Source organism: Zosterops lateralis (genome assembly GCF_965231275.1).
Source record: "Zosterops lateralis genome assembly, chromosome: 15".
NCBI classification, from domain to species: Eukaryota; Metazoa; Chordata; class Aves; order Passeriformes; family Zosteropidae; genus Zosterops; species Zosterops lateralis.
Window position 1 is genome coordinate 6,067,639 of NC_139775.1, and position 24,210 is coordinate 6,091,848.

At 41.2% G+C, this 24,210-nt stretch overlaps 2 protein-coding genes across 2 annotated transcripts; one reads left to right on the forward strand and one right to left on the reverse strand.

Moving 5' to 3' along the window:
* Positions 1-2,388: 2,388 nt before the first annotated feature.
* Positions 2,389-13,910, reverse strand: UQCRC2 (ubiquinol-cytochrome c reductase core protein 2). The gene is made up of 14 exons (XM_083872908.1): positions 13,789-13,910; positions 11,757-11,849; positions 11,477-11,626; positions 10,975-11,039; positions 9,976-10,032; positions 9,508-9,632; positions 8,070-8,167; positions 7,583-7,640; positions 7,326-7,421; positions 6,278-6,477; positions 5,925-6,005; positions 5,230-5,306; positions 3,478-3,631; positions 2,389-2,637 (listed from the first exon to the last, which is right to left on the reverse strand). Exons 1-14 carry the CDS (start codon positions 13,822-13,824, stop codon positions 2,554-2,556), a joined length of 1,374 nt encoding a protein of 457 aa, XP_083729034.1. The 5' UTR covers positions 13,825-13,910; the 3' UTR covers positions 2,389-2,553.
* Positions 13,911-14,327: 417 nt separating this feature from the next.
* CRYM (crystallin mu) lies at positions 14,328-24,139 on the forward strand. Its single transcript, XM_083872152.1, has 8 exons — positions 14,328-14,639; positions 15,010-15,160; positions 16,113-16,175; positions 18,249-18,350; positions 19,181-19,364; positions 20,825-20,946; positions 21,810-21,894; positions 22,564-24,139. The coding sequence occupies exons 1-8, from the start codon at positions 14,476-14,478 to the stop codon at positions 22,626-22,628; spliced, it is 936 nt and encodes a 311-aa protein (XP_083728278.1). The 5' UTR covers positions 14,328-14,475; the 3' UTR covers positions 22,629-24,139.
* Positions 24,140-24,210: the final 71 nt, after the last annotated feature.

A 24,210-nucleotide genomic window follows, 5' to 3' on the forward strand; every position in this document is an offset into this window, starting at 1 on the left:
GCTCTCGCAGGCGTGCTAGGAGTTCACTCTTGCCGGGCTGTTCCGGGGGTATCCCTCTTTTTGGGCATTTTTTAAGTTACAGCGAAATACAAAAAACTGTTTATCAACACTTTAGGGCATAGCCAGTTCAGTATTGTCTTTTGTGGGTCCAGATTTTACGTTGTTTTGGCAGGGGACTTTTGGGGCCGAAAATGTCCCAGTTTACAACGGGGCTTTTCTAATTTACATACCAGTAGCCCCCACTGCTACAACACAGGGACTCACAATTACAAATTATTTAAAACATTAATACACTTATTATACAACAATTAAGAGGATTTTAACACTTTAAACTTTTAACATATACTCAGGAGTTTTTTTAAAACTTTATTTCTTTCAGCTGATGATACCAAGATGGAGCTCTTGCTACAATCCTGTAAAAAGCTTATTTGTTTCTTGACCAATTGAACTCCTGACAGTGATTAAAGATTAGGACTTTTAAAATTAAACATGGGAAAAAAAGCACTTTTTGTGAGAGCCACAGCATACAGCCTTTAAGAATACATTGCACTCAGTGCTAAGGGTGGTCCATACAGTCAAGAGAATTAATCTAGATGGGCTACAAGGCAGTTCCAAGTTTTCTTGAGCTGCAGAGTTTTAACAGAAATAAACCTCAGAGGTAGGGGAAGGAACAGAAGTATTAAAATGAGATAATTAGGCTAGAACAGCAGAGGGAAGCTCACACAGCAAGGGGCTTTCCAAGAGATTAAACCTTTATGTTTAAATAAATCATTTACTATGCTGAAGGAGCAGAAAAAGAGCTTGTTTTTCTGTTGACTGAGCAAAGAGAAAGACCAAAGGAAAGAGAATACAAAGGACAATGGACAATAGAATATTTGATACTCCTAGAGGAGCTTCAGAACTAAAGAACTTGTCTTTAGGAGAAGCATTTGAAGAAAATGAAGGTCCCATGATTAGCTAATTAAATGGCTGTAGGAATTACTGCATGTTCAAATAATAGCATCCTGTGTATTTCCAGTATGAGTTAAAACACTGAGAATGAGAAGATAACACTGGGTTCACTAGTGATGTTGGTACGGACTTGAATGTTTTTCTGTATAAATCTTCAGTTACAGTATTGGGAGTTCACTCACGTTACCAGCAATATCCAAAATTTGGTGAATATCTGATACAGGCCAGACACTTGAGTAGGCACAGTGATGCTGTACTCCATAATGATGCTGGTGCACTGTAAAATCCTGCATTTGAAGCCAGTGGTGTTTGACCTCCTTCATGCTGAGACCCCTTCCTCTTCCTCCTACCCTTCTGGATCACATGCATCCTGTATGTAAAACTTGGCTTCTTCAAACCCTAAATTTCTTATGATATATTGTATCTGTGTCCTTTTAATATATGCCTAGACTCCAAAAAATATATGTCCTATGAGATTTTGAACTATATAACAGCTATATATGGCTAATCCCCTCAAAGACTTCTTCCAGTGCTACTTGTGGAGAAGTCACAGAAAAACAAAATCTCTTCTAGTCCCAGGCAAGTAGGAGCTGCAAGCTCTAAGAAAGTCTAATGTATTCAGGTTTGTTTGAAGGCAAGTTTATTTAATTGATAGAAGATAGTAGAGACAATCAATCAATAACTTTTCCTAAATATACAAGAATTTGTGGATAATCAGTGGTAATTACAGCATTTGTCTTCATTGTAGTGATGATTTTTTACAAATTTTTTTTTTTACATTGATCAAAACTCATCTTGTTTTCACTGTGGTTTTTACCTCCATTGTACAGAGCTAGATTTATCAGCCTTTTATATACCACTGTCCTGGGTTGTAGTAGGATGTAGGATGTGCACAAAGTATTTATTCTCTCCCCATCTCCATGAGCTGTTGGAACCAGGAGGGGCAGTGTTTTCCCAGGCCCCTCCTTTGGGCTCTTCTGCTCATGGCCCATCAATGCCTTGCCCAGGACTCACAGGGAACTCCCTCCAGGAGCTCTCTCTGTTTAATGGGCCATCAAGGACCCACTGCACGACTCCTCATCCCATTGGGAGATGCTCCGCCCAGGAGGAGGAGCCAAGCATTCCCACCTGGAGAGAATCTGGGATTTGGGACAGCACAAGCAGCCCTGACCCACTGGATTCCCAGAGGAGCAGAGCTCCCAGACCTTTCTGTGGGATCACTGCTTCAGGAAGAGCCCATCACCTGGACTGCTCCCACCACCCTGCTCAGGTTGTATTCTGACTCTGTCAGTGGTCTTTTTGTATTATTGCATTTATTTTATTTTACCTTTTTACCTTTCTTCTTATTAAATTGTATTTCTGACTAGGAGCCTCTCACTCGTTTTGCTTTCAAACTATGACAACCACTTTCAGTGAAAAAAACTTCTGCACAAAATGTATGAACTCAGCACTTTATTTGATGAATGCAAGCCCACAATTACTCCAGATTAACTTCCTGAAACAACTGAATTCATAAATAACGAGTTAGTGGTAATTAATTTAGAACATAGTTGACTTAGAGCTCAGATCCATCTTGAATCAAATCCATCCCAGATTTGTTTTTTACAACTCATCAAGAAAAGGAGTATTTCCCAAATCCCCAGCAGCTGCCATTGATTTCTTCCCACTGATGAACTTCTTTGCAGCCTGAAAATAAGTCAGGAAAGTGGTTATGAGGAAATATTCACTACAACAGAACTGATGCTACTCACAGCATCAGCTTCTAGTTACTAAAACAAAGAACAAATCCTGCACTACTATACTATAGAGAGGTAAACAATCCTCCTTTTGCTGTATAAATCTAATTGCTTCTAATCAGAAGCTCATTACTTTATAGTCTAAACAGAAATGGCAGACAGACAGTTGAATATAAAAGGCATGAACTTCAAAAATAGTTATTCCTAGAATAATTATTACACCGTAAAATACACTGTACCTCATTACTACTAAAGCTATTGGTAGATGCTGAAATACAAATAAGCAATTACTGTGAAAAAACATTTTGTAGTTCAGAACTTCTCTTTATGACCAATTTTTAGAAATTTGTTTCATGTATAAGCAACAAAGTAATGTGCAGTAGCAATCAAGTTACACCAATTATCACTGAAAGCTTGTTTTATTAAACACACCTATTATTCTAGACTCAGGAATCCTAAAAACTTTGACACAGAATCACTCACACTGGAACCAATATCAAGTTTTCCATGAATATTAGTTGGCAGTTTTGGTAAATTTAAGTGAAGAAGGTAAGAATGTTACATAATTCCCAGCTACACTATTTTTACAGTGTATTAAAGAGTCTTCTGTTAATAAAGTAAGTAAAGACATCAAAAGATACCCAGCTGGGATTTGTAAATGAGCTGCCTTTTCTATTTTTAAAGATAGTATATGTGTGTGTTTATAAACAGACAGAAATGAGCATCCGTTTTCCATAAAAAACCTGACACTGTGATTAAGGAACACCTGTAGATGCTGACACATACTTACATTCACAACATCAGCAGTGGCTACAGAGTCGATTTTCTGAGCAGCAGCGGATGGGGATGTGTGTGTGCCAGAAACCAGGGCCTCAGAGCCAATTTCATTCAGCAACCCTTTTGAGGTCTCCACTGACATCAAATAGTTGGCTTTCAGCTGATTTCTGCCATCAAACAAAGCATCAAGAATGAGTAAGCTTGTAAATCCTGCTATTACCTTCCCTGCCACTCCATAAATACAATGAGGTTTTGGTCCTTTTAGACATTTCAAGATTCCATTTTGAAAGGTTTCCTTTCTTTAATAGGAAAGGATTTTGTGGTTAGGAAAGAGGGACCACAAACAGTCCAAGCATGAAAATGACAGGTACTTAAACACCTACTGTCTCCCCACACAGTCAGATCTCTAGCTTAGGATTTGTTTCTGTCTGAGGTAACTAATGCAGTTAGACAACTATCAAGTTTAAACCTAATTTTCTCATCAAGAACAGATGCATGCAGAGCAATTTTGTCCTAAGTGACAAAGAAGCAGTGAATGTAAATGGTCAGGCTCCTCCTGTAATAGTTCCATGTTTTGTTAAAAGATTTATGTTTTTTGTGTTTCATGCAGAATCACTGCTACATATGAAAACCTTATTTTTTGTAAGCCAGTCCTTCTATTCTGAAGACAAAAAGATAGAAAACGATTTATTGCAATAGCTCATTATTAAGTAGCTTGGTATTTCTGATTGAATTTCAGACTCTGCAAACAGAACTGACTGGGTTTGGGTATTTTGGCTATTTGCATTTGGTTTGTTTGTTTTTTTTTAATAAAGGAAAAAGAGGAATATAGGAAATGTATGAAGCCATTCCAAAAAGAAAACTCCCAGAAAAAAAAAAAAAAAAAAAAGAAAGAAAGAAAACTAGCCACAGCAGCACAGCGTGTAACTCCCTAATACTAAGCAGCTTTGCTGAAAAAAAAAAAAAAAAAAGAAGAAAATAAAACCCCACAAAACCCGCAACACACAAAACAAATGATGCCCAGTATAAAAGTCCAGAATCCACCATTTAGGTACTAGTAACTGAGGCAAAACCGATCATGTCTAGGCTATCATATTTTGTGTAACTATGCTTTACATGGAATCTTGTATTTTATACATGCAACAGACAATATTTTCATTTTGCTACCTGAGTCTGTACTACATTGTTGCTTTGCACAACTGCAGCTTTAAAAGCTCAATGCAGTCTAACACTACTTGGAGACCCTCTCCTCCAAATATTCCTAGGAGTGTGTATTTCCAACACTTGGAGTAACATCACTAATTCAGGGCTTTACATTTGCAGACCCTCATTACTCTTTTTCTTTGAAGATGGCACAGATAGCTTATTATAATTGTTTTGGGAATTGCTCAGTGTAACTGTAAAGGGAATTACCTAAATAATGCAATTTAGGATTCTAATTCAAATACATATTAATACTACAGAGTATGATTAAAATGACAGCAGATGCTGTCATTTGCTAATTTCTTACATTGAAACAGTCTTGAGAAAATATTAACACTTCTCTAGCAAGTTTTTATTAGGAAATAACACTACTGGAGAATCAGTACAGCTTTGAAAAAGAATATTGGCAGGGGCTCAGTTTTAAAGCAGGACCATTGAGTAGTTCCTCATGGAAATAATTACAGGACAAGCTCTGCTGTACAGAATAGTCTGTGTGTTTGACAAGTAGCTGCATGTTAAGAAAATTCTCTTTACAGAACGTGACAAATCTTTAAACACTTACTTGGCCACTGTGACATCAGCATCGGTGACACCGCCCTGAGCAACTGCCTTTACCTGGTTCAAAGCAGCTTTAATGACCTGAGGAAAATGAAATCATTTAAGATTTCTTCTTACATCAAATTTCAACATGTTATTTCTGTTATCTGGTATCCTGGAAACTTCAAGGGAAGAGCAGCTGACAATGTGAGGACTGTCTGCCTGAACACAATTCTGAACAGTTCCATAACAAAACTAAAACCACTGTAATGTATGCCCAAAAATGCACAAAAACCAGAGTGTGGATTTTAACTGCACCACAGCATTAATTTATATGGTCTCACCATTTTTCATGAAAGTGCTCAATTCTGCCAGCTTCAAGAGACAGCAAGTTCTTTATGATATACTTAGGCTTACAAATGTAAATCAGCAATTACAGTCAGCAATTCAAGGCATTTTATTAACTTCAGTTCATATTATGTATCTGTCCTTCCCACAAAGCATGTCTTACTCCCAGCTTATAGAGCAAAGTTATAGAGCAAAGTCATAACTGAACATGCAGCATTCTTATACAGGAAATCAGATTAATTTATCTTTTTTTTGTTGTTGTTGTTTTTTGTTTTGTTTTGTTTTGTTTAAGATGAATCAGTCACTGCCTCAAATCAAAACACTACTTTGAAGGTTATATTATTAATGCTTAAATTCTAATCAGCAACTCACCTCCCCAGCATCTGCAGCCTGGGATATGGTATAAATCCCAAAGAGCCCAGAATCAGAGTAATTAACATTAAATGCAGAGACCTGCAATACAAACATTATCATCAACTGTTTTAAGTATCAGAGTAATTCAGCATCAAGCACTGCAAAATAATTACTATTAAGATCTAAAATACTGTAATTCAAGAAACTAAATTCCATCTGTGCTGAGGAAAGATCAGACTGGAAGCCCTTCACTGATACACTGTAATGTGTGCAACAAGGAATCAGTTAAGATTCCAGCTGAAAGGAGTAACCTCTCAAAGATAATACATGTTTTACTTAAAAATCAGAATACAGTAATCCTTGGAACTTACATCAAATGGCTTGCTGGTTGCTTTAGCAACGCCCTGGGTCAATTTGCTGGTCAATTTGCTTCCCCTCTTGACAAGGGGCCCAGCACCTAAAACGTACTGAAGGACACTGAAGGCATCTGCCTCTCGGCTCCCAACGACAGCTCCTTCTGCCACAACAGCAGCATGGACAAGATTGTCACCGGTCTGTTTCCTGATTTCTCCTAGAAATACAACAGAATAAAAGGTAATACAGTGTTGAATTAGAAACTGCTGTACATTCAGGTGTGTGGAAAAGAAACGCTTCCCTTTAACAAGAGAAGAGCCAGGGCCTGAAGTTACTGCATGTCCACTCAGGAAGGCAGCATAAGGCTGAAGGTAATTTTAAAAAGCCCTTTACATTCAAAATTTTTCTTCCTAGCACAAAACCCAGTACCTTACTATGCCTCCTTATTTGACTCCTGACCCTACACCATACACAGTGTGAGATGATAAAACTCAAGAGTCTCCACATAACAAATACCCAGAAAATAGTGTACCTTCTGCTCATAATAATATTTATGTTAGCTTATAGAAACTGAAGTTATTCCAGTCAAATATTAAATGCTGGAAACTTTAGTTTTCTCCTTCACGTCTTTACAGAGACATCTAAACAATAGCTGCTGGTAATGGTACAAGACACTGCTCTGAAACAGCTAAGCCTTTCTTTGACTTACAACATTTAACACATCTTCCCTAAATAGAAATCCTACCTCCACTTCCTGACAGCCCTTAACCTACTCTAACAGGAATCTTACCAAAACTGCCAAGAGAAAACATATGGCAGCTTGTTTTTCATTTTATAGAAAAAAATATGTCCCAGGTAAAACTGTTGAAGAGCTGGGTTCAGTTTTATCCCAGAACTTTCCATGATGGAATCTTCTGCTTATTTAAATGAGATATGTATCTAAACTGTCACTTCCAATGCCCAGCATTTAGTGCAACTGTATAATTTTCAGTTGTAACTTTGAATACTACTACGTTTATGAACAGAAAATCAGTCATTCAGAATAGATACAAGAAACATCCTTACCCCCTTTATAAACAGCCTTTGCACCAGGAGCACCAGCTCCACTTCGGATATTTAGGAATTGCTCTGCAACTTGCTTTAAGGTAGAGTGCTTTATACCTGCAATACAACAGTTACTCCAAACAGTGCAGTGACATTGAAAAGCTACAGCAGTTAAATAAAAATGAAGACTATGGTAACAGTTTACTTCCACAGACAACTCAAATTTCTCCAGCAGTTTTCCCATATGACCTGCAGTGTTCATTCAGGAACATACATACCTATTCCTACGAGAGCCATTCTTGAACTTGTGAAATTGTTCTGCACAAAATGGTGAAGCTGCAACAGTAAATTCGCATTTTAGGGTATTTTATTCAAAGAACAAAAATCGTGTGTGATTATGACATAGCCCCTTGTACTTCCTAAAGCTAATTCCAAACCTTCCAAAAGGAACTGTCTATAGAATGTAATTTTATTGCACTCCCCAGTGACAACTACAAAACTTTTTATACAAGGATACCTGCATTTCATTGACAGCCTTACTGTCAACAGAAAGCCACTGACATTAATCATCTTTTTAAATGTGAATATTTTGAGTTCTGTACTCAGTATTAAAAGTTGCATGGAAATAAATTATTTCAACACCAGATCAATAAGGTAGTAAATACTGACGGTATATATACAAAAATAATTTTCTCTCACAAGTGTCACCACCTATTCCTGACAAAAAACTGAAACAGATCTTTAACACAACACAAAGAATCCTACCTGCTCAGAAGTAATGTTTCCAATTCTGTAGTCTGGACAATACAAGGGGTTTGCCAGAGCATTTTTGTAAGCTGCAGCATGCAAGTTTTCCAGCACTCCTGAGAGGAACAAAGTTTCAAGTAATTAACCTAAGCGCCACACGTAATGAAGGTTACAAATGAAACTAAATGAAGGAGACCTGTGGTCCACTTTAAGGACCATAAAATTTGGAAAAGCAGGTCTGGAATAATCCAATTTATAGGAAAGTTTCCAAATCCTTGGGCTGGGGCAATGTGGCCTGAGACCACCTATTCTTCTGTAACTTAATAAAAAGTGACCAAACCAAACATATATATAATAACTTATATATGCTCGACACTTTTTGGCTTTAACAACAAGCTTTAAATGCAATCAGTGTTCAGAAGAAGGGGAGCAGCATCCTTTTAATTATCATCTTCACTGCAGGCATCCCTTGTTCTTAAGAAGGAACAGGCTCTCTAGAGTACTATTTGTAGCTCTGTGTGGTGTCTCATCTATCTCCCTGCTCAGATGAAGGATGCTAGTGTCTTCAATTCCCTTCTCATTAGTTTTTTTTGCATTCCAATAGCATTCTAGTAATTCCTGTTTGATATTCTCCTTATATTTGCTCACACTTTTCCCTCAAGAGAAAGATTTCTTTCTTCATAGCTCTGTTTCTGAACATAACTCTAATTGTAAAAGGTTATGACTAATTTAAAAAAAACAGTAGCACTTCAGTATAAGCTAGAGATTCTTCCAACATTCCATCATCACCTTCAACGGGTTACAAAGGTAAACATGCTTCAGAGTGGTACAAATTATGTTTACTGAGTAGAACTACCAGAGTGATCTTGGATGAAGAGAGTTAATAACACAAGATATATAGGAATAGGCTTGATCTGACTGAGGCTTTGAGTTGTGTTTCCTCTTTGTTTTCCCTTAAACAAAGAAATCTAAACTTACAATCCTAAAGCTGGAACCCATTTTCAGTGTGATGAAAATACATACTGTTTATATACCAAAATAACCATACAAATTCAAGAAGTCTTTTGTAGGATACTGTTTTCACACCAATGAGTAATACCTAAATATGTTTTTCAGAACATAAGATTCTGTAAATACCTTGTCAACAACAGTCATGACTTGCACATTCTTTGGTTGTACTCAAAAAGAATTAAGATTGTAAAACAGAAGCTGTCAAGGAAAATGGTGTAAGATGTCTTCAGCATGTTACTTGCTAAATGTTATCATAGGCTGGAAAAACCTGTGTATTAAGAAAAGTTCCATTATACCAGATAGACCATACCTATCAATAAGCTGAAAAATTAAATGTTCGTGTGGCAGAGCAAAGGGGAAACTATTTTTTCCACCTTTTTTTTATTATTATTATTTTGAAGGAACTCCTGCAGAGCCAATACAGTGGATCAGAAAATATACTTACCAACTTGAGGATTCTGAAATGCAACTGCTTTATCAACTTTTAATTGTGGCTGAAGATCAGCTACTTCCCATGGTCTGAACTCTGGTGCTGTGGTAACATTCAGGAGATATTCCATTACTGTATCACTAGATAAAAAAGTTACAAAGGCATTAAACACAAGTAGCAGGTACTTCTTCTAAAGTTGAAAACAATTTAAATTAATCTGTAAGCAACACATTAATAACAAAATGCATGACTCAAGCCAGAGCAATTACTAGCACTGCTGTACAAAGCAGGATAATTCAATTCTGTAGCATTTGTATGCTCACTAACATGACACAGAAGTTGAATATTAATATAGTAATTTACTGATTTATTACAAAAGCACGAGTACAGATATTCCTCCCACCCTGCAAAATGACAGGTCTTCACTACCAAGCAGTTTTAAAGGTGGCAGTAATTCCCTTTATAGCCCATCCAGATACCTACACATAGTCTCGCAGACATTCAACAGAGTAAGCCATTTTCTCTCTTGTTGCATGCACACTACAAGAGGAAAAAAAAAAATCAAAATCCATTTCAGCAAAGAACAGAGGTGACTTTTCACACATACTCCCCACTGATCAAATAATCAGCAAGATATAGACTGGAATAACTACTTCACCTTAAATCTGTCTGGGATGACTGTTTAAACACATACAGAGCAGAAAGAGACATTATTAAAACTCATATCTTCAGTTTTCAAGTAATAACAAGTGTCTTGTGACTATCAGAATTTAAGATACCACAATAATTCAAGGTAAAACAGCAAATAAAGTTGAATAGCAAAACATGAAAAAAAAAAATCTGTGTATGTATTAAACAAAGCAATTTAGAAATTACTCTCTTTGGGCAGAAAACATAGTTGATCCTGTCCTTCTCCTTCAACATATTTGTTACTGACAGGACCAGAAAAGGGTAGAGTCATAAAACACTATCTTTAACCAAATTCTAGATAAAAAGATCTTACTGGATCATTTTAAGATACACTGCAAGAAAGCAGGTACAATGAGATCCCTCTTTTATTCCTCTTAGTCTTGTTTTCTAGGCTTAAAACTCTCAAATCACAAAAGCTAACTACTGTCTGTACTGTTCCCAAGGCTGCAACCTATTCACAAAAGATGGAGGAATAAAAAAAAAAATCTACTGACTTTAGGAAGTTTATTCTCAAAGTCTGCAAAGCAGAAAGAAAATTAAGCTCTTACACAAATTATGTTTCTTCCATGTGCACAATATTTTTATTTTGTTTATTGAAAGGTGTTTTTAAAATACAAATCATGAGCGCACCTTTGAAACTTAACAGAACAAAAAATACAACATCTTCCTTGACAATATGCACTGTTCAAGTACCACTTCCACATTGTTGTGCTTACTGTCTTGTATTTCCTTTAGTCCTAGAGGTCATTTGCATCTCACCAACACAGTTTATCTTTCTATGTGGATACAAACCTCAGGCTGCCCCCAACAGCTTCAATGCCACGAGTGATCCGGAAGGAGGAAGCTCCTTTAGTAGTCTATTCAAACAAACAAACAAACAAAGGCAACTTACGATTCCAGCTATTAAAAAACCAGATATTGAGTTGATGGCAGCAGTAAGAGAAACTACTCAGAAATATTCCACACATGCACAAAATTGAGTTTATATCAGCCATCTGAATTAATTTTTACTCCAGCTTAAGTAAAATGAGTTATGTGTACATTTGAATATAGATATCTATATATATCCAGCTTGAGACACCATAGGAAAGCATAATTATAAATGAGTATTACTTCCCATCCTCCAGGAAGCAGTATCATTTCTCCTGCACTGAACCACATAACCGAGTACCACTGTAGATTGTTCTCCACATTGTAAGATCTCTTACGTTAAATTTTACCATCCCATTTATTTTGGCAAAAATAGACCTTTGACCATTTCATTAACACAATAACAAAGGCAATAAACACCTACCAAATTAGATGCAAGACGAAGGAGGTGAGTAGTTCCCAGGTTACTGGTGGTTTCATATCTGCTGCCTGTTTTAATAAACACACCAATTCTTGAAGCTGGAGAATAGTTTTCCAGAGATGCAATAACTAAGCCATTTGGTAATTTTGTGATCTGTATTAAAAAGAAAAAAAAATCTTTATTTTCATTCAGTGGAAGTACTATCACAGCTCTGCTTTGACCAAGTTTTAAAAAAATAAGTTAAAAAGCAAGGGGAAAAAAAACCCTGTATTTTTATACTGACCTCAAGATTCTCTGACTGTGGAGATAATTTCACTTTTGCTGCAGTTGCTGAGGATGAAATTTTAGGAGCTACTTTAAGTGAGTAAAATCTCTTCTAGAGGAGAAAGCATAAGAGAATGGATTTAGTTCATCACATTTATTAGTTAGTTCATCATGTTTAGTGATGTTTAATTTAGTTCATCATATTTCCTTATATACTGAAAGAGAACCTGATTTTGAAGTAGAAATACAATCAAGGACTTCAAACACTGGAGTAAAAACAGTGATTCCCTTGTAATTCCTCTGATTATTTTTTACATCAGCCAGAACCTGTACTATGACTTACACAAGGACTCCAGAAAGAGTCAAGAAATAGCACTGTAAGAACCTTTCCTCCCTTCTCCTTGCAGCTGTACAGCCCTCTCAATCCCACATAGTCTGTAGGACACCTGCAGAGCAATTAACTGAACCAAGAGCCACAACAATCCACATATGCAGCATAACACCTTGGAGGTAACTTTAAATTCCTTAGGTGTAGGCAGTTCAGCTCCTGAAGAGTCACCTCAGAGTTCCTGTCTGCACTGACTGCTGCACACAAAGAGGACACGTCGGCAAGTCCCCAGACTGCAGCTTGGACCTGTTCAGAAAAAGGTCCAGGGGAGGCCATGAAGGTGATCAAAGGATTGGAGCACTTCTGCTACAGAGAGGCTGAGAGAGCTGGGGGAGCCCAGCCTGGAGGAGAGAAGGCTCCAGGGAGAGCTTACCCCAGCCTTCAGTACCTTAAAGGGGCACTTGAAAGAGATAGAGAGGGACTTTTTACACAGGCAGATAGTGACAGGACAAGGGGGAACAATCTTAAACTGTCAGAGAGTTACATTAGATTTTAGGAAGAAATTCTTCCCTGTGACGTGGTGAGGCACTGGAACACATTGCCCAGAGAATTTCTGGATGCCTCATCCCTTGAAGTCTCCAAGGCAAGGCTGGATAGGGCCTGGAACAATCTGGTCAAGTGTAGGATGTCCCTAGCCATGGCAGGGGGGTGGAATGACATGATCTCTAACGTCCCCTCCAACTCAAACCATTCAGTGATTACAGGGTATTAATAACCAGGAGCAGTCCTTCACATGAAAGAGGTGAGTATCATAAGAGCCCTGCCTTCAGCAGTTGGCAACAGAAATGACAAGACTATTGATTTCAAATCTGAAATGCTGTTACTTTCCACCATTTTGGAAGTTGCTTATACTAGTAAATTTACATATTACTCTTGTTTTCACATTAAAAGATAACTTAGTTCCCATCCATCTCAAAGTGAAAAACGAGTGACAGAAACACCCTGCACTCGGCTGTGCAGGTGCCAGTGATGTAATTCCCACTCCTTTATCAGAGACTGTTCATTGTACGAATCTAGGAAAAACTCCTTTCCTCCCTCACCAAGACTTTGGTAAGACACCTAGTTTTAAACCCTAAATCTACTTATTTATGAACTACTGCTGCACATCTAAAGCTGACTCACAGACACGCTGTCACTCAGAGGTCACTCTCCATCCCATTCCAGCACATTTCCAGCGGACAGCCAGCACAGGTTCTACCCAGCTGTCCGCCAGCTCCACCAGAACCTTTGGGCAGGACAAGCCCTCTGCCTCCTCCCCGCCTCTCAGAGACGCCAAGCACCAATGCCAAAGGCCCCACACTGTCTCAGGCAGCCGAAGCTCCTCCAGCCTGGCGGGATCCCCTCACCGCCCTTCTCCCGCACCCCGTCGGCCGCTGCCCGAGGCGCTGCGGGGCGCTCGGGGCCCGGCCCGCGGCCTGTCTGACCTTCAGCCGCTGTCCCGCTGCGCCGCTGGCGGGCCCGGCCGGGTCCCGGTCCCGGTGCCCATCCCGGCCCCGCGGGCGGCCCCGGTGCCACGGCCGCCGCCCGCCGCCCCCGGCCCGGCCCGCCCCACCGCCCCCTGCCCGGGGTCAGGCCCGCCCACAGCTCCCGGGCCCGGACAGCGGCCGCCACGGCCAGTGGCGCCTCTCCCGCACCGCGCAGGGCGCGCCCGGATCCCGCTCACCGAGAGGGACTGCGCGACCACCGGGAACCCCTTCATCGTCCTTCGGCCCGGCCCCGGCCAGGACAAGATGGCTGTTCCGGAGGGAGACGCCGCCTTCCCGGCACACCCCGCGCGCGCTGACCTTCCAGCCAGCGCGCCGCCAACTCGACTGCTCCGGCGGGCGGCGACAGCGCCACCGCGCGGGCCCCGGGGGCCGTGCCGCTCCCTCCCGGGCACCGGGGGCCGTGACACCGGAGGCGGCGCTCCCTCGGGAATGTGCGCCGGGAATGTCCCTCCGGAACAGCCCTCGGGGCCAATAGTGCCTCGGGGCGCGGGGTCCGGCTGGCGGCTGTCCCTCGGGACGCGGGGTGACTGTGCCCAGCCTACGCCAGGGTCATCCTGTGGAGTTCCCGCTTTCCCCCGGGCGCCGCCTGGGTGAGGCGGGACAGCGGCGGTACTGGCGGGTACGACACCTCCCGGGACACCGGGGTCGCCCTCGGGCCGGATTTCAATGCGGACACCGCGGGGTGTGTGCCGGCCGTGAGGGGCGTGGGGCGGGGCGGGGCCGGCGGGCGGTGCTGAGGGGCCGGACCGGCGGGGGGAGTTCTGAGGGGCCGGACCGGCGGGTTCTTAGTTGTGCCGCGCTCTCGGGGTCCTGTCAGCCCGGCCCGTCCCGTCCTAGTCTGTCCTGTACTCCCGGCTGTCGCCATGGGCTCGACTCGGCCCGTGTTCATCAGCGCCGAGGAGGTGGAGAGGCACCTGCCCCGGGCCAGCCTCCTGCTGCCGGCGCTGGAGGCCGCCCTGGCCGCCTTCTCGGCGGGCGCGGTGGTGCAGCCCGTGCGCACCGTGCTGCCCGTGCCCCGCCACGGCGGGTGAGCGGCGGGCTGACAGCGGGGACGGGCGGCGGGGACAGACAGCGGGACAGACGGCGGGGACGGGCGGCGGGGACGGACAGCGGGGACAGACAGTGGGACAGACAGTGGGACGGACAGCGGGACAGACAGTGGGACGGACAGCGGAGACAGCGGCGGGGACGGGCGGCGGGGACGGACAGCGGGGACAGACAGTGGGACAGACAGCGGGACAGACAGCAGGGACGGGCGGCGGGGAAGGGACCGGGTGCCAGGCGGGTTTGGAGCTCCAGAAAGGGCCCTTGGTACCGATTCACCGGGTGGCAGCGGCGGGACGAGCTCCCGGGATAGCGGCGTGTGAGTAACGCGGGTCGTTCTCATTCTCCCCGAGGTTCCTCGGAGTGATGCCCGCGTACAGCGCCGCAGACGATGCGCTGACAACCAAGCTGGTGACTTTCTATGAGCACCTGAAGGACTCCTCTGTGCCTTCTCACCAGGCGACTGTCCTCCTGTTTGAGCCCAGCAATGGTGTTTTGAAAGCTGTAAGTCTCGTGTGTCCTGCGTTGTTCTCTGCTTATGCTGTCAGTTCTCGCTTCTGCTTCTTGAAAGCTGGTGTAAATTGGCCTGAGTTTACCAACAGGATTTGCCTAAAGCTGCCTATTTTCGTTTCTGTTAAACTGTCCTCACCGTGCTCAGAGGATAACTGGAGGAGAAAAACTGTTATTAGATGTTTATCTTGCATTTGAAACCAAAAATACTTCCCCCCCCCCACTCCCCTTACTGGGTAAAGAATGGCTCTTGAGCCATCTTAAGTCTCAAGTTGAAAGAAATACACAATTTACATTGCCAGGAATAGTATTCAGAGTCTGATTACCTTTTCTTTATTTAAAGGGCTAAAGGGTTTTTTTTAAAATAATTGTGATGATTTGCATTGCACTTTAGCACTAATGATTTATTAAAGGAATGAAACTGGTCAAGAAATCTATCTTGGGTCTTTCTACCAAACCTCTTGGGTTTTTGGTCCCATAATTAATAAGAGTCTCCCATGTGTGATATGCATTTGAGGAATTCCACGGTTCCCTGTCACACCCTGCACCCAGGGCCGTGCAGACTGGGGAACCACGGCTGGCTTGCACTGGTCCCTGCTCTTCCTGAAGTGCAGATTATTGGAGTCATATCCCTGTATTCCCTGTGCTGGAGAGCCAGGGAAGTGCAGTGCATCAGGAGCTGGGTGAGTTAGAGGTGGCTCTTCTCTGGCCGTTTTCACTCCTCTTGTGCTGAGGGAGTGGTATGGAAGAACTGGAATAAACAAATAATCTGCCCAGTTTAAACATGACTTTGTATGGTGTGTGGTTGCTGTGATAATAGTTGGCAACTCCTATGTGTGTGTATCTTTTATATCTGTAATATCACATCATTCACAAATCAGATGAAAATGTTTGGTATTTATTAATTTTTCAGTCTTCACTTCAGTCTGTTTGAATTTTTTTAAAGGTCCTGGATGGCAGTGTCATTACAGCAAAACGAACAGCTGCAGTTTCTGCCATTGCTACCAAGGTGTGTCTTCTGTTCTCTAAGTGGGGCCTGGAGTTATAAAATAACTAGAAGGAATGATGCAAATGGCTTTAAATCCAATACAGCTTTAAATTGGATTTATCATAGCATATGCACTTTCCGGGAAAACTTAAACTCACTGTTTTGAGTCAGTTGTGTCTGGCTTTAAAACTCTGTGATTGGAGAAGGAACCTGAGCTACATTTTTGTGGCTTTTATTGCACCCTCTTCTAGGAATTTACTGAGCTGTCTTTCACTGTATTTTCTTTCTTTTGTGTTTGTGCAAACATGCCCCCTTATGGCTTTGGGTGATGTAGCTGTGGTGATATATTGAATTTTATTTAGATAGATGCCTCCTGGTGTCAGGACAGGATAGGTGGATTGAACTAGACGTGTAAAAAAAGGGAAAAAGCATATTTCCATTTCTCTTAAGATAAATGGTGCCCAGTATAGATGGACAACTTGTCCAAAGATGTCTGTCAGTGTCTCTGTTGTCACTGGAAGGTGTCCAGATGACTGACCACGGCAATGAACTTCAGTGTCTAAAGACAGATGAGGTGCATCTGGCTGTGTGTTACTTCATATCACTTCAATTTCAGTTGGAAACTGTTGTGTTGGGATTATTTTTAAAAGCTATCTTTGGTTGGGCTCCTAACAGCAGGAAGAGAGCAAGTGACCGTGCATTGCACAGCAGGATTTTACCCTTCACCTCAAAAGCTGAGGCAAAAAGAGGAGGGCCAGAGCTGAAAAATACTGTTGTTTGTCACTCCTCAGCTTTGCATCAGAATGAAGGCTGATCTCACCATTTTGTTAGGGGCACCCTTCATGCCAGGGTGACTCTATCCATGGCAATGGAGCTACACTGTATAAAATTGAGTGAAGGACTTGTCCCCAAGAGCTTCTGAACCAAAGGACAGAGTGATTTACAATGAACTCCTTGGACAGGAGGTTAAAGGACCTCATTCATTTTGGCCGTTCTGTATTTGGTCAGTTCTGATGGTTTTTATGCAGTCCATGCTGGCTTCAAAGGACCTTGGCTGCTGAAGGTACTTCAAGATCAGATCCTTCATTGTCATTTGTTTTGGAAATTTTCAGGAGTGTTTGAGTTTAGCTCATAATTTTTCATCTTGTCTTCTTCGTGGCATTTGTTTTTCAAAGGCCCATGCTCTTATGCAAAGGACCTTTGAAATCAGTGCTTCACAGTCTTTAAAAGGCGCATTGAAACAAATTCTTATTACTGAAAAATGGGATCAGTGAGATTGTTTTCTATTTGTTTGCAGCAGAATAAACCTTTAGAACCTAGACAATTCTAAAGCTTTTTAGGCAGGAGTGAGTGGCCACAGCAAATGCATAAGCAAGACACAAGGATAGGTTAGGGCTGGACTCCAGCAGCTCTGTCTTCCTTTTTGCCAAGTACTGCTGAATCACAGACATGAACTAAACCAGAAAGCCAAAAGCAACTGTGGAACTGAGTTTTATTATTTGTTCCTCAGAACCATCCCTACTTTTACGATGTCTGTGTGTTATGGCTCTTGCCATGCCAAGATATGCTTGTGGTCTGATTTATGACTGAATTCAAAGAGGTGGATTAGTGTGGAGATGCCAGGACCAGCTTACATGTGCACCTGCCATTCTCAGTGCTGATGGTTTCTGGGATTCTCAGCCCTCCTGTCAGCCAGTGCAGAACATCAGCACTGTGGTTTTACACTTAATCAGCCACATGGGTGTGTTAATATTGGTGTGTGATGAGACCCCAGAACTTGCTGCTCATGCTGCTGCATCTTAAATCTGAATCTCGAGTCAGACAATTCAACCCTAGAATTAAGCCAAGATATGCTTTGGTGCTACTGGTGCTTTCTTTTGCATTAAAAGAAAGCCCAATATATATAGTGATTATTGAATATTTGTTCATCTTTTGTTGTTGTTTAAAAGGACTGACAATACTGCTTTCTTTTGTAGTATTTTGATATATCATTTGTAATAGCTGTTGATATATTGTCCTTACATGTTCTCTTTTTTTTTTCCTTTATTTATTTATTTATTTATTTATTTTTATTTTATTTCTGATACTGTTCAGTTGTTAATGCCAGCTTTTGCAGAAGTGCTGTGCATTTTAGGAGCTGGTGTTCAAGCATACAGCCATTATGATATCTTCACAGAACTGTTCACGTTTAAAGAGGTAACAGACACATCTTAAGTGGATACATTTTTTTTTCTCTGTTATGTTGCAGGATTCATTATTAAAAAAGTACAGCCAGTGAGGTTGTATCAGGTCAGGCTGGGATGGAGTTCCAGTTCCCCAGAGCAGCCCTCACAGTGCTGTGCACTGGCAGCTCAAGGGGTCTGATAACACCCCAGTGTTTTGTCTACTTCTGAGCAGTGCTCACACAACATCAAGGCTGTCTCTCCAGCATTTGTTTCTGTTCTATTAAACTGCCTTTATCTTGACCCACAATTTTTTCCATTTTATATTCTCTTCCCTCTCCCTGTGCTGCTGGGGAGGGGAGTGATGAAACAATTTTGTGGGCACCTGGTATCCAGCCATGGTCAGTCCACCATAAAAGTTAATCATCTTTTAGTTCTGTTTCTAGAGAACCTGAGAATATTGGAGCAGCAAGAATTTCTTGCTCAATTGTTGGTATTTAAAAAGAAAAATGGTTGGAATCAAAGTTGTTTTAGATAGCTTTTTGTCTGAGAAGATCCTACTGTATATGCCATACTTGGATAACATTTTGGTGACTTTCACTTAAATGTATTTTTCAGAAACATTTGCATTTTATAAGCACAGCTCTACAAGGAGATGTTATTCTGGCATCAAAAAACAGGCATTCAAATGTAGCTGAACACTCATGAAATTTACTCACTTGTATAAGAACATTAAAGGGGAAAAAACCCCCAGCCTTTAGGAAGCTTTTATCTACTGAAAAATTAAGTGCTCTGTTTCAACAAGGAGAAATTCTCCAAGTTAATCTATCCTTGTTTTGTTTTCCCTTGTTTTTCCCCCTGCAGGTCAGGATATGGAACCGCACCAAGGAGAAGGCAGTGAAATTTGCCGGCTCTGTCAGTGGTCCCGTGCGGGTCTGCTCCTCTGCCCGGGAGGCGGTGACAGGGGCTGATGTGATTGTGACAGTCACCATGGCAACAACTCCCATCCTCTTTGGGGACTGGGTGAAGCCAGGTGCCCACATCAATGGTATGTTCTGTTCCCATTGTGTCCAGCAGGTGTTTATTAGCACGTTGTTTAGCATCACCATCTGTTGAAAAGCAGTTCTCTGTGCTTCATGGAATGAATGTTCTTTACGTTTAGACTTTTCCTATGTAGTTGAGGACCACTTTTCCTAGCCCTGTCCTCCTGGAGCCAGAATGCTGCATATTCCAGCAGGGGATTTTTGCTAGAGCATGAGGTTTGCTCTTTTCCCATATGATCTTTTCTCTTAGTGGTGCATCATCTTTGCCCTCATGTTGCCATTATTCTCACCTTCCTCTCCATTTAAATAACCCACAAAAATGTTCTTATTTCTAAGTAGTTACTGCTCATTGTTACGTTGCCCTGGTGGTGTCATTTTTTTTCCGCCAATTTTGTGATCTTCTCTATTTGTTTCTTTTGGGGCTGATGGCACTAATTTACTTATTTATTTGAGTTATGAAGATGCAATAACTGAGTTAAGAACATCATAATTTAACCTCTAATTATAGTGAGGTTTGATGGGTGCTTTTTTTTGTTGCCCTCCTTGTAATGATGCTGCCACACTATTGTTTGGAGTCTCTGGACATGCTTCTGTTTGTTTATTTTTATTAATCATGGGGCTTGTTCAGATGACCTTGTGCACTTTCCAGATAGCATGGTAATAAGACAAAAGCAAGTTCTCAAAGGGAATAATTTAAAGAAAGGTCCCACATTCCAGCAGCATCTTACCAATTTTTCAAACTCGATTTAGTCCTTTGTCATTGAAAGTTGTTGTCTGTGTTGTGTCATGGCATGGAAGCCAGAAATACAGCAGAATCAATTAAGGTCCACAGTCACTGGAGCGACACAGACACAAAGACCTCTCTCCTTTCCTTGCCTTTTTTTACATTGAGGCATTTGTACTGTTTGAAGAAGCATTTGAGCAACAAATGCGAATTTAGCAAATGCAAATTTGTTGTTCCTTAAAAGTTGGACATGTAAAAAAATACCTGCATACAGTATAACTGGGTTGTCCTTTTAGTTTTTGTTGGGTTTCTTGTTTGTTAAGCCCATAAAAAGTTGATCATGATCTTGGTGCTGTATGCTTGGTGCATAAAAAATTAAGCTCTGTGATTTGTTTTCAGTTTCTGTGGGCAAGTGATAATCTAGTGAAGGTGTGTAAAATTCATGTGGTAATGATATGATGAAAACAAGAAATGTATAAGAGATAACAGACAAAGGGAGAGGACTTTCTTTTGTCTCAGCTACTCAGGCTCTTCTGACAAAGATATTTTACTGACATATCAAATCTTGAATGTTTTTTTGTTGTCCTATCAATCGGTATTTCTCCAAGGCTAATATTGGATTTTTTGTATATTACATTTCCACAATAGCGTTGATTGTTCTTCACATGCATCTTTTAAACAAAATGTGGTTTGAATTTGTTTTAAACATTGCTCCCGAGTTCATCAGTTTTGTTGCTTTAGCTGTTGGAGCAAGCAGACCAGACTGGAGAGAATTGGATGATGAGCTGATGAAGAATTCTGTTCTGTTTGTGGATTCCAGAGATGCTGCTCTTACAGAATCAGGAGATGTTATTTTATCAGGGGTAAGACTTTCTGAAATGATGGGCTTTATTTTTGTGGCTGTTGGCTTGCATTTGAAATGAGTTAGTATAGATGATGTCCTGCACTGAAACCTTTAGAGCATCAAATGTAATTGTTAACACTTTCCAGGCAGGTGTTGAAAGATAAACTGGTTTCAAACTACAACTGCTTTGTCTGTGACCAAACCATGCAACCTCTGTATCTACCATGATATGACACCATATTACAGTAGCATGTTTTCAGCATTGGCTTTTGATGATAACAATGTATTGCTGTTGAAAGACCTGCATTTACTGCAGTGTGTGGTTATCATAAATGTTCTTCAAATCTATTTATTAAAACCTGTAACTTTCTTCCCATGAGATTTCAGTGTGATTGACAATGACTGGACCAGCCCAAAGAATGGACCACACAAGCCAAGCAGGCAATGATCTGCACAGATTTGACAGCAGGGACTCTTTGATGTTCAATGGGGTTTTGTTTTCCTCTTTTAATGTGTCTGCAGAATAAATATGATTTACACTTTTGAGGTTTAACATAAGAGCTCCAGATACGGTAATGTGTGTGGAATCCCATGTGTTTTGTTGGACAAGTAACAAGCTATCCACTGTCAAAAAACTTACTGGCTGAGGAAAGTCTGCCAGCTGTTTTTCTTTGAAAACCATTCTGCTCCTCTGATTTCTGTCCAGTTTCTATATAATTTGTCTGAATGTTGATCTGCTTCGCCATGGAAAGTAATCAGTTTTGGGATGCAGCACTGGAGGAGTTCTTTCTTTTGAAGTCACTCAGAATAAAAGGGTTTCTTTTCCTCTTAATGTATGTATGGGTATTATGTTTTTGTACAAATATGTATTTTTTTTCACAGGCGGAGATTTTTGCTGAGCTGGGGGAGGTATTGAAGGGTACAAAACCAGCCCTGCCTGAGAAAACAACAGTGTTTAAATCATTGGGTAAGAACAGCCCCTCCTGTGTCCAAGTCTGACAGAAAACAATGCCTTGTTCTTTATTAGGTCCCCCATGCGTGGGAAAGCTGCTGATCATCTTCAGAACTGCTGTGGCAGTGCACTGTCCACAAGAAAGTAGACTGTGATTTGCATTTTCCCTTTTTATTTCCCTTCTTATTTATCTAGCAGGATTGATGTAATGAAAAGTGATAGGAAAGCAGGCAAACAATAGAAGTCCATTTTCCATTTCACAGTTGTTCAAGACATGACTGCAGCATTTATTAATAGAGCTCCAGCCCGACTGCCCCGCTGTTCCACCCATGGGGTCTGTCTGACCTGACACAATGTGACAGTGTCCTGTGGGGCTGGGGTTTGGGAAAGGGTGGCACTGGGGATGAATTACCATGCTCTGAGCTACATGACATCTCCAGAAGGGCCCAGTTGTGATATGAACACTGGAAATTAGATTCCTGCTGTTACATTAGCTTCTTACAGCACACCGAACACCGCGTGATGGCTGTGGACTTTGAATGTAACACTGCAGGTGTTTGGAATGGGAAATAATTCCTGTTCCTGTCCAGTTAGATAATCTCCTGTGTCTTCCTGTTCCCTTCTGCAGCAAAATTATTTGTACAGCTGAATGACTGTTTGAAGGTAACTTCAATTCTTTTTCAGGGATGGCAGTTGAAGACACAGTAGCAGCGAAATTTGTTTATGATGCGTGGTCAGCTGGTAACTGAAGAAAGAAATCTACAATGCCAATGAGGCTAAGAAAATAATTTGCACTTAGTTTCCCTTAATCCTGTGTTAACAAGAAAGGCACCAATCCAATCTGAATGTGGCCCTTCTAGAGCATTCAAGAAGGAAACAAAATTTCAGCAAGAGGCTAATTTCTAAAGTCTTCTAATTTCAAATATTACATACTTGCAGTATTGCTAATAAATGTCTCTCTTTTGTAACAGCAAGTATTAGATGTTTGCAGTGATACTAATAGGATATATTTACATATTTTGTTATTCTGGCATCAATGCCTTTCCTCCCTAATTATTTATGTAGCACAAGCCTGTGTGTAGATTTAATGATTTTTAGAGGGATAATTCATTCTGGTATAAAATAAATCAGTATGAAGAATGGACTTTGGCATCATATTTACCTGTGATGGTATTTTAAATGCAACTGTGGGTTTCAGTGCTCCAGTGACAGTGACCTTGTCTTCAGCCTCCTGGGTACACAGCCCACCTCTTAGTTCCTGGACACACCTTCCCTTCCAGCTCACACTGGAAGTCACTATTTTTTTCACCCCCTGCAATCCACCTTCCTTTGCCCTCGGACTCAGTGGCTTTTCACTTAATAGCTCAGTTTTCACTGGGGTTTATGTAAATAACCATATCTCTGTAGTTAGGTTTCTGCTCAGTATCCCTTAGTACATGCCTCACTGGGATATTGCAATTTTCATATTGCAAGGTGTTGCACAGAATGTGAGAACTAATAGGTGTTCTGATTTAGCTTTTATCTGTATTCTGTAGGGAGATTTTGCTATTAATCTATGGTGTCTCTTAAGTTGTTTTTCTAAGCTTCGTGAAGGCTGGAACCACACAAACTGATTTCAAGTATACAGGCAAATATTCTCAGTTTGGCTGTACCATGCTTCAATTGCTAATTGTTCTATTATTGCAGATACTAGCTGGGGCAGGAATTTTCATGATCCTTTCCTGGCAGAGGAACCCAGTGACATAAGGAAAAGTTTCAGTTTTGTGCTGTTATGCAATTGCCTTGAAAAAGAGTGAGCATCTGCTGAAAAACAGCTATTGCCCTGGAAACAAATTCCTGTCTTAGGTTCACAAGTTGTGCCTTGTGAAATTTTATTTCTATTTGCATATTATTTCATGCAGGCTATTAAGTAGTTTTTTCATGCTGTGGAAGAGTTGGATGACAGGGCATTTTATAACATGCCAGTAGAATAGACCAGAGCAATAGGAAGGAGAGTCAGGAGCAGCTGGCATTAAAGCCCTGGAGGGTGCATAGGTAAGTGTAGAAGAGGTTAATGAGTACAGTGCAGGTGTGATGTAAATACTGCTCCCAGTTATAAGCCTGGTGTAAGCAAGTTGGGGAAATGTACTAAGTGGCAGAGGTAGCATAGAAAGGTACCAGACCACTAATGGGACTGAAGGATGTTTCATGTGGATCCAAACTGAACTCCGCTGATCCTGTTCATTCCATCAGAAGGAACAACAGAAATTTCTCTATGAGCTTTTGTGTTTTAATTGTAGCAAAACTACTCTTGTGTTTTTTACATGTCTCGTTTTTTCTCTGTCATTTCTA

Coding starts and splice junctions, on each gene's coding strand:
- UQCRC2 (XM_083872908.1), bottom strand. CDS start 13,824: ATGAAGGGGTTCCCGGTGGTCGCGCAGTCCCTCTCG. Junction 7,641..8,069: donor GAAACATTACTTCTGAGCAG/GTAGGATTCTTT, acceptor TTACTGTTGCAG/CTTCACCATTTTGTGCAGAA. Junction 6,478..7,325: donor AAAGGCTGTTTATAAAGGGG/GTAAGGATGTTT, acceptor TTGTATTTCTAG/GAGAAATCAGGAAACAGACC.
- CRYM (XM_083872152.1), top strand. CDS start 14,476: ATGGGCTCGACTCGGCCCGTGTTCATCAGCGCCGAGGAGGTGGAGAGG. Junction 18,351..19,180: donor AACTGTTCACGTTTAAAGAG/GTAACAGACACA, acceptor TTCCCCCTGCAG/GTCAGGATATGGAACCGCAC. Junction 19,365..20,824: donor GCCAGGTGCCCACATCAATG/GTATGTTCTGTT, acceptor TTGTTGCTTTAG/CTGTTGGAGCAAGCAGACCA.